This window comes from Benincasa hispida, chromosome 12, assembly GCF_009727055.1.
Source record: "Benincasa hispida cultivar B227 chromosome 12, ASM972705v1, whole genome shotgun sequence".
Lineage (NCBI taxonomy): Eukaryota > Viridiplantae > Streptophyta > Magnoliopsida > Cucurbitales > Cucurbitaceae > Benincasa > Benincasa hispida.
Genome location: NC_052360.1, coordinates 29,530,923 through 29,541,464, shown reverse-complemented (window position 1 = coordinate 29,541,464; position 10,542 = coordinate 29,530,923). Strand labels below are relative to the sequence as shown.

Here is a 10,542-nt window from a genome sequence, read left to right as displayed (position 1 = left end):
CCAAATTTATCAATCATGGTCTAAGCTTAATCACCGTTGAATTTGATAAGTCTATAGTTGTCGAAAATGAGATATGTGATACCTTTTAGTTTGTCATTTATTTGTCTCCAATTTTTAATTTAAGAACACAATAATTCTTAATTGACCCTAAATAAAAGTGACTTTTGGTGTGATAATGTGGCAAAGTTTGATTGGCCAAAATTTATTCTCCAACAAAGGCCAAACTACAGAAAATATCTCTAAACTTTGTCACATAATTTAAAAATATTCATATTCTTTTAAAAGGTGCAATATTAATTTTGACCTTCATAAATGTTTATGAAACTACTGTTGGAGTGAAAAATAAGTTATAACGTTGGATGAGTCTTAATTTTCATTTCAGGTCACTACCACATCATTCCAAGTATCAAATTTTTATCGACCATTTAAACGAATTTTAATTTCATTCTAATGATAGTTTTAAAATGTTTATGAAATGCCAAAGATAGTTCTGTAACTCTTAAAAGAATGGGAATATTTTTAAAAATAAAAGGAAAATGTGAGTTTTTCTTAATTTAACTAAATATAATTCACTATTGTTCCATAAAGTTACTAAATACAAATGTGGTGTCTTGATGAATAGGACCACCAAGATGTAAAAGTTAGGCAAATATAAGAAATTTGAAATTGGGTAATAAAAAAAGTTTTTTTTTTCTTTCTTAGTATAACTATTTAGATTATTGAAATTAGGTGAGTTTGGTGAAGATTCCTGAAAATGGGCTTTGGTAACATTGAAAAGAGGACCAAAACAAAGAGACAAGTAAATGGAGAGAGTGTCAGATAGAGGATACCATTCCTAAACTTTTGTCAACCTAATCCCAGACAAATAGGGATCCCCTTCCAAAACCCAATTTCCAATTCTACCCCTTTCCCCCCTTTTTTTTCCCTTTTTCTTATATTCATTCATTCATTTATCTATTTTCCTCTTTCTTAGTATTACTATTCAAGGAGGAGATGAAGAATTTGAACCTTTTTATGTGTAAGAGAGATTTTAATACCTTGATTAAATGAGTTAGCTTTAAGTTGTTTTTAAAGGCCAAAAAATGAGAGTTATATATGTTTAATGTTAGGTTTGGCTTCTTTTATCTTAATGGAATTAAAAAAAATTCAAAAAAGGTTAAGTGGTTTAAATACTACTTTGGTCTCTATACATTTTTTGTTTTAGTTCACTTTGGTCCTTATACTTTCAAAATGTTCATTTTGATTCTTATACTTTTAACTTTTATTTATTTTGGGTCTACAAATTTTGAAAATTTTCATTTTAATTCTTATACTTTTAAAGAAATGATTGTTTTTGTCTCTTCATTTTCATTTTCATTTTATTGTTATGGTTGTTTTCAAATGTAGGAAAATGAACCAAAATATTTACAAATATAACAAAATTTCATTATCTATCTGCGATGGACTATGATAGACTGCGAAATATTACTATATGTGCTTATCTATATCATGATAGACACAAATAGTAGTCTATCGCGGTCTATCACAGATAAACTGTGATATTTTGCTATTATTTATAAATATTTTCGATAATTTTATCATTTAAAATAATTTTTCTTATTTTTTAGAGACCAAAAAGGTCACTTTTTAAAAGTTTAAGGACAAAGTTAAACAAAGTTGAAAATACAGAGATCAAAATTTACATTTTGAAGATACAAGAACTAAAATGAACAAAGATTGAAAGTATAAAAACTGAAATGAACATTTTGAAAGCATAAAAACTAAAATGAACTAAAGCTCAAAATATAAGGACTAAAATAGCATTTGAACCAAAAATCTATTTTTTTGTCATTGGGGTCACCAAATTTGGTCTACCATCATACCTAAAGCTGTTAACCTTCCCTATACTAAGATGCCTCTTATCGATATTTGAGATTTTTTGTGTTCCAATCTCAGCTCAAAGGACCTCGCTTTGGCTTGTACAATAAGTTGAGCTTTATGGAACAATAGAAATTAAAGTTGTCTGGATTTCAAATTATATTGAGGAGTTTCAGAAGTCTTGAGCATATTTTTCATCTCTTCAGCTAAATCAGAATTTTTCTTCAAATTCTTCTCTAGTCTCGTGGATCCCTCCTCCTCCAGGTCTTCTCAAGCTCAACGCTGAGGGTGCTTGGAGTTCTTCCAATTCTTCTTCTAGTTATAGAACTATTTTGTGTGATTCAAATGGATCCATCATTGCAACAATTGGAAATTCCCTGGATTCTCACAGAAGTCTAGCTCATGTTGAATTTGCAGCTTTTTGTATTAGCATTTCAACTACTTAAAATCTTGGTTTCGAAAGCCTTGCTATTGAATCTGGCTCTCTTTCTGCAATCAAGGCTCTTCAAACAAAAGTTCACTTCAATAATGAATTTGGAGTATGGTTGGAAGACATTCAAGCATCTTTCAACTGTCTTTCTTCTTTTATTTTTTTCCCATTCACCAAGAGCCTGTAATTTTGTTGCGCACCATTTGGCCAAATACGCCTCCCAAACAAAATCTCTTTTTTTATGGTTAAATACCACATATGTCTTTTCCAAGTACCTTTCACACTTAGCCGTAAAATATATTTGTAATGTTGTACCTCCTTTTCATTCTTAAAAAAATTTACCTTCCACTATTTCAAAACAAAATTACTTAGAAACATTCTATATTTGACACGATGGGGGAGAAACTTTTGATTTCCTCTTTTATCCTTTCTAGTTAATGGTCATAGGATTATATCATGTAATTTTAACATTTAAAACATTATAAACTTTTTCCCATACTTTTCTATCATCACACATTAAAATAAAAACTTTTTTCCCTATTTTTGTGCAAAGAAAAAAAACCTCCCTATTTTTGGCATTCACATTTTAAAAGGGAAAAAAAGATTAAAACAAGTCATATTTTATCTCTAATTCACATGAAAAGAAAAAAATAATTAAAAAAACACATTTTATCAATAAGATGTACTTCAGGTTAAATAAATGACAAAAAAAAAAAAATTTAAATCACATTCTATTTCTAATCATCTTTACTTTACTTTAAATAAATGGATTCTTCATGTTTATCTAAATGAAAAACGATATCTTAGTTAATTTCACGTCAAATCATTAAATAATATCATTATAAATTGAAATTCATGTTTAATGATAATAATTTTTTAAGAAAAAATAATCTCAATATTTATCTAAATAAAAAACGATATCTTAGCTAATTTCACGTCAAATCATTAAATAATATCATTATAAATTGAATTTCACGTTTAATGATAATAATTTTTTAAGAAAAAAGAATCTCATGTTATTATCACATTAATATATTTTGATTGAAAATAAAATATTCAAATTATAATTTGCATTCTAAACTTTATCTAAATTTAACCTCTCATTTTCATTAGGTATCTCTTTCCCTTTACTTTTTTTTTAAAAAAAAAAAATTGTTAACCCACTCTCTCCAACTTGTTTGCTTTTCTTTTTTTCTCTTAGAAATTTGTTGTAGCATTCAAGTATGTATATATTTTTAATTTCATTAGTAGAAACATCTTTTCCAATGTATCTTTTCCTTTCTTTTCTAGAACTAGAAGGAGATAACGTCTCTTTCTTTTTTGTTTAACTTATATCATTTTTTTCAATTTTGTAAAAACGTACAGAGTGATTTAATGTATTTTTTATATGCTTCTGTTGATTTTTTCCTATACACGCAAATACATCTACTAATTCTCACATATTAAAGAGGGTGAAGAAGAAAATATATATATTTGTACTTTTGTAGTTTTTTCACTTTTTAATTTGTTGTAAATACACACTAATGAGTTTAGGGGTTTATAATATTTTTTACTATTTTTTACCTGTTTTTATACTTTTTTTTCTTTTTTTTCTCAAGAAGATATTATTGCAAAACAAGAGTGATTAAGTTTTTAGGGTTTCTATATATATTTATTTATTTATTTATTTAAATTGAAATTAGGAAAATTATCTCTTTTTTCAACTTAGAAAGAATAATGACGAAATTTTATACAAGAATAGAAAATAATATTTTAGTTTAAATTAAAGTTTGTAATTAAAAGGATAATACATCATCAAAAATCATTTAAAAAAATTATTATAGATAAGATTACCACGAAATTAAAAAATAATATTTTACTTTCAGTTAAAGTTAGAATTAGATCATCACATCCAAAATAAATAGAAAAATAGAAAAATATTTTGGTTAAATTTAAAGTTTAAAATAAAGATGCTAATTAAATTATAACAAAAAAAAAAGTTTTTTAAAAAATATCAAATTTTATCTATATTTCACATTAAAATAGAAAGAAAAATCTCATTTTATTTAATACCCTTAAATAATCTCATTATATTCCAGTTAAATGCACAAAATAAAAGTAGCTAGGTAACACACCTCTATTCTTTTTTTCTCATATGAACTGTGTGTTTTTTCTTAAGATATTGAGATTTAGATTGAATAGTACGATTTCAAAAATAAAAGAATAGTTCTCTTTTTTAAAAAGGAAATGAAATAGTAATTATAAATATATTAGAAATAAATTTTTATTTCAAATAAAAGTGATTGACTTTTATTTCTTATTATAAATACAAATATTACTAATTTGTTTATACTGTTTCCGTCGAAGATTTAAACTATAGGATCAAGAATTCAATTCGAAAAAAAAAAATCAAATTTGTTTCGAGCCATATGAATTATTTTCTAAAAATAATTATGAAGAAAAAATATTATCAAATATAATATTCTTATTTCAAATTGAACACCGATGTCTCATGTAGCTCTTCCCTCTTCGCTAACTGGATTGGGTATTTCAATTTGAAATGAATTTGGTGTTATAATTCCAATTGCTGCAGTTCATCTATAAATAGTGGCTAAGTGTGTAAAAATATAATAATAAAAAAACTCTTATTTCAACTAGATTTTATTTTCAATATTAGGAAACATGTGTAATACAGGTAGTTTCAATTAGTATGATAAATTAAGGCGTATCTATCTCACAATTGCTTGACTTGAAACTATTCTTACTACAAAATATTAATCTTATTAAAATTGTCACAATACATACAACAAACAATCTTTTTTTCACTGCAATATAGAATAAAGAATTCTAACAAACCATGTTTGGTCGTTAACACATATTTTATGCTAAATCAACAAGGTGATTGTTTGTTACACTTGGTAACAGTTTAAATAAAATTTGCTCTTTTAGTTTTCCTTTTTCATTTTTTGGAAAAAAGTTATCAATATATATATATATAATCATTTTAAAACTGACATTAATAACTTTTTCACTCTGTGTTTGCTAAAAAAACATAATAACACACAGGGCATTAGCACAGAGTAATATTACAATACTAAAACAAATATTTTCCCATTATATATATATATATATATATATTGCTTCTAACTTGAACATTCATTCTGAAACTTCAGCTTTCAAACAGACTGCCATCTGCCTCCCACTTTGGATTCCAATGGAAACTTTGAATTTAAAAACAAAAACCAAAAGAAGACCTCTGCAATTTGACAACCTTCTTCCCTACAAACAAATTTCTATTATGTTTTCTTTTTCCCTTTACTCCTTACTTGCCTCTCTCTCCCTCTCTTTCTTTACACAGAAAAAGGAATTTAAAAACAAAATATAACTCACTTAACAACAATTGCAACCAACAAACAACAGCTAAATAATAATAATAAAAAATAAAAATAAAAAAATAGTCTTTTATTCAAATTTATGAGGGTGTAATAATAGTACACAAAATATGGAACCAAATTCAATATTGTAGAAACCCAAACAGCAACCCATCAATAACTAGTGAATGTTGTAATAGAAAACCAAGAATGTAATGAAACGTGTGAAGTGAAAAAAAAAATGAAAAGAAACTATACAGATGATCTTCAATGTGAATCTCCTATGGCACCTTCTTCTCTTCTATCACCCTCGAGAAATCTATCAACTGACATCGGTCATCTATACACAAGAAAATGACCCCCATGAAACAGAATGCTGCTCAAGCAGAAGCGGATTCTGCCTGGCTTGGGCGGTTGTGGTGGTGGATTTTCCCGCGATGGCGTCTTCCTTTACCGAACGTGATGGGGTCAAAGACTCGGAGTCGTTCGGCCTCTTCGGGGTTGATCACACACTCTGATGGAGGGACTTTGTAGCGAATGCGGTCGTAGCAATAGGAGTATGTCAAGTGCTTCTTCCTGAGGCTATTCATTTTAGCTCTTTGAGATGGTGTCATACCAGAAGGGATTGGTATGGATTTCTGGGAGTGGACACAGCTTGAGGATTGTTCGGTTGGGTCAACAGCACAGCCATGGAGGATGAAATCAGAGAATTCGGCAATGTATGGCGCGTATTTGTAGTTAACTTTGTATTTGCCTCCATTTGTAGCCCAAGTAGATCCATCCCAAATTGTGGCATACAAAGTCATTGGTTTAGAAGGGAAGTCACCTCCCATAGTTGCTGTTCTTTTCACCTCCCTAATGGGAACATTGTCCACAGAAAAGCTACATGAAAATCAAAGAAAAAACCAAAATAATCACAACCGAGTAAAAAATCCCATCATTCATAATCTCAATATGCTTTTAAAACTAATCCTTTCTTAAAGTGAGAAAGTCTTCATAATCACAACCGGGTATTCCACGTATTTCAAGTCAACAAGCGATTTTCCGAAATACATGAAATTCCACGTATTCTTTTCTTGAATTCACTTGTTGGGTATTCCACGTATTGCCAATGTTTTCTGTTCATAGTGATTTTCTGAAATCTTTATAATTTGTCAACCGAGATACCAAAAGATAAAATTAAATTAAATTAAAAAAAGAATTTTGAATTAGTTTCCCAAGAAAATTGTTTTACACCAGTCAACAAGGTCCAACCCAAACCAATCACATGTCTCTTGTAATCTTCGAATGGCAATTTTTTGGTCCTTTTTCCCCTCTTTCACAGGAAAACCCAAACAGCCCTTTATCCTATAGGAATGGGAAAAGGTGGTTTTTACAAAACAAGGGACTCAGTTTTAAGGAAAAATCCAGAACCCACACTCTTTTTTTTTTTTTCAAAAGAGAGAACTCTGAATGTTGTACTAATTACAGAGGCATCACATCAAAGCCCCTAAAGAGAGTAAGAAAAACATTTAGCAAGAAGCAGCTTCTAATCCTGCAAAACAAGGTGTTCATTGTTGAAAAATTAATGGGATTAATTTGGATTTCAAGAAGAACTTACATAATGAGAGATTCAGTCCAGAGGATGCTGTATTCATGGAAATCTTCAGATGGATCAAACCATAGCCCATATCTTTCTTCTCTTCCTATGCTTGTGCTTCCATTCCCGTAAATATTGGTCTGAATCCTCCAATCTTTGCCTCTAATATTCCCTAAGAACTCAAAATCTATCTCATCATGGTTCTTGGCAAACATGTCTCCATTTGACATCTGAAGAAGATAAAAACTCACAAAGCTCAATCAATTTTATTTTCCTCTTCTTTTTCTCGTCCAAGTTGGTTGAACAAATTTATGAACTAAAACTCATGAATTTCACTCCATGAATCAAATAAAAAAATCCACTCCCCATAAACCACCATGAATTTTCATCAAAAGCTTAGTAACCACTGATTAGATTAACCTCTAAACCAGCCAAAAGAAGCAGGAGTTCTTCAAACAAGCAAATAATCAGCCACAAGAAAAAACAGAGAAGGAAGAAACTCACATAAAAGGCAACGACAACTCCAGCAGTATAATCAGAAGGCAACTTAATGGAAGCACTGAAAAACCCATGAAGATAAAGGTCTTGAGAAACAAACCCAGAACCTGAAAAAAGGAAAAAAGCAAGAGAAAAACAAAAAAAAAAAAATCAGAAGAATCAAACGAAACAGAGTATTAAAAATCAAAATCCATGGAAACCCTATTTCATAAAAAAAAGCTTTCATTCTCACCAGTCCTTTCATCAAGATGAAGATGAACGGACTTGCCATCCTTGAGAAGAACGAGATTGTCATCGCCAAATAGAGGGTTATAGCCTTCTTCAAAGTCGAGAATCGGAAAATTTCTTAAAGACCCAGAAACAAGAAGTGAGAAAACACAAAGAAAAGAAGCAGAGAGAAGGGGCATTTGAAAGAAAGCCATGACTGTTGGTGATTTTTCTTTTGTGGGTTTTGAAATTGAAGGGAAGAAAAAGATTGGAGTATGGAATATTTTCTCTATACAGCTATGAGTGAGAGAGAAAGAGAGCCAAAACCAAAAGTGGTTAATGTGAAGAGAGACAAAGGAAATGAAATGGCATGTTAGAGAAGCAGACTATGTTGAGCTGTTCTTATGTAGACACATTTCTCTTACAATTTTCTTAATTTTATTGTTTTGCTTTGCTTTTCCTTAATTTAATTCCCATCATTTTCTCTTTTTTATTTTCCATTTCTTTTTTTTTTCTTTTCTACTAATTTTAAATACTAATTAGTTTGACTGAATGTTTGGTTCCATGTGAGATTCTTTTAGTTTAATAAATATATATATTTAGGAGAAAAAAAAATAGTAATCTTCGTGAATAATAAATTACAATTAGTTAACTTAATTATAATTTATTTAAGGTTAAAATACAATTTTAGTCTCTATAGTCTATACTTTGAAATTTGTTCGATTTTAGTCCATATACTTTTAATTATCTAATTTTAGTTCCTATATATATTTTTAATAAGTCTTAAATTTAATTAATTATTTTTTTTAGAATTTGTTAAATAATAATGATAATTTTTATAATATGTAAATATGTTTTCAAAATTTATAGTAAAAGTACTCATAGATAATAAAAATGTTTTTAAGAAATCTGGACTAAATTTCAGATTTATTAAAAGTACATATACTAAAATTGGACAATTAGAAATACAAAACAAAATTGAACAAGCTTCAAAATACATGAATCAAAATGATATTTTAACCTTCATTTAATCATTTTTTAATGCAGTTGCTAGTTTTATATCATTAAATACATGAAAGAGGGAAAAAATGGTGATTTAGTTTTTCCTCGTTTAAAGGTTAGGAATTTAAACCTTCATCTCACCGTGTTTGAACTTAAAAAATGATTAAAATATCATTTTGGTCTATATATTTTAAGCTTTATTTCATCTTAGTTCTTATACTTTCAAATGTCTAGTTGTAGTTCGTGCATTTTCAATAAATCTTAAAATTAATCTATGCCGTTTGAGTTTTTCTCAAATTGATGTTATCTATTTAATCATGTTCTGTTACAAATTAAATAATAGTTATAATCATAATGCATTAAACTTACTTCAACATGCAAATTAAGAAAATAAATATGAGAGTTAATTGAGAAGGAAAATTTTGAATCTCAAGACTACATAGTTGATCTCGAGTTTTAAAGAGACTCGTTTTCCTAAAATTAAAATAGAAAATAATAGCATGAAAAATACAAATTTATGGAATTACATTGTGATCGTAAACCAATGTTTAATATTTATTATTTTGACACAAATTTTGAAGGATTATTATTAGCAGTTATTCCAAGCTCCAATGAAATGTTCCCACAAATATAAGAATGCCATTTTTACAAGTAATTTTGGGTACTTTATCCCAATACCAACGCTTTTGGGGCAACAAATAAATAAATATTACAAGACTTTCAAAGCACTTTTTATTTTTATCTTTTTAAATTATGAGACAAGGCTTTTTAAAGCTTAAAAATTGGATAAAGTGACAAAGATTAGGATAATAGGAATTATAAAATAAAATTAATTAAAGATGGGCACTACAATACAAATCAAGTATCTTTAAGGGTGTAATATACAATTAATTTTTCTGAAAACAACCTTTCTGGTTATGAAAAGTGGTACTGCTTTTTATTTTTTCTAATTAAATATTTTTGTTTATTTAAAATAAATAAATAAATACTTTTAAAAACTCTTAAATAAATGAATTTTAAAAAGAAAAAGGAAAAAAAAAAAAAGGAATCAACTAGTTGCGTCCATCATCAGGCAACCGCCCCACATCCAATATATCCAATTTCCAAATTCCAATTCAGTTTATTTCCTTTTTTTTTTCTTTCTATTTTTATTTTATTTGTTAAATATATCAATTTTCCATTAAAAAAATAACCATTTTTCCTAGATAAATAAATAATAAACTATATCCATCGAATACATATATTTAAATAAATAGTGAAATCATTTTGTTTTGCTAACTTTATTTTTAAAATTTGTAACCTGATAATGACATTTTTTTAACTGGATGATATACTTTTCTGTTGGGCATATTTAGATATTTTATTGCTTACTTTATATTATTTTAGGTTAAAATTAAATTTTAATTTAAGATTGGTACTGCTTTTAAAATAATTATTTCAGTAAAATTAATAGTGATATGAAGTATATAAGTGTTCGGTAAATTTCAATTTTATATATAAACAAGTTTTTTTTTTATTTGATATACATGAATAAGTTGATTACAATTTTTTTTTTGTAAATAAATACATATTTAATTATCGTGTTTTAGATATAATAACTAAAATAGGTCTCTCCTTAA

The 10,542-nt window shown here is 27.7% G+C and overlaps 1 protein-coding gene across 1 annotated transcript; it reads right to left on the bottom strand.

Annotated features, from left to right (window-relative positions):
* Positions 1-5,709: 5,709 nt before the first annotated feature.
* Positions 5,710-8,317, bottom strand: LOC120067690 (probable xyloglucan endotransglucosylase/hydrolase protein 28). Its single transcript, XM_039019225.1, has 4 exons — positions 7,947-8,317; positions 7,721-7,821; positions 7,238-7,446; positions 5,710-6,519 (listed from the first exon to the last, which is right to left on the bottom strand). The coding sequence occupies exons 1-4, from the start codon at positions 8,134-8,136 to the stop codon at positions 6,018-6,020; spliced, it is 1,002 nt and encodes a 333-aa protein (XP_038875153.1). The 5' UTR covers positions 8,137-8,317; the 3' UTR covers positions 5,710-6,017.
* Between the last annotated feature and the right edge of the window lie 2,225 nt (positions 8,318-10,542).

Excerpts from the sequence above, each read along its gene's own strand:
- LOC120067690 (XM_039019225.1), bottom strand. The coding sequence starts at position 8,136 with ATGGCTTTCTTTCAAATGCCCCTTCTCTCTGCTTCTTTTCTTTGTGTT. Across the intron at positions 7,822-7,946 it reads TCATCTTGATGAAAGGACTG|GTTCTGGGTTTGTTTCTCAA; the intron begins GTGAGAATGAAA and ends TCCTTTTTTCAG. Across the intron at positions 7,447-7,720 it reads GAGTTGTCGTTGCCTTTTAT|ATGTCAAATGGAGACATGTT; the intron begins GTGAGTTTCTTC and ends TATCTTCTTCAG.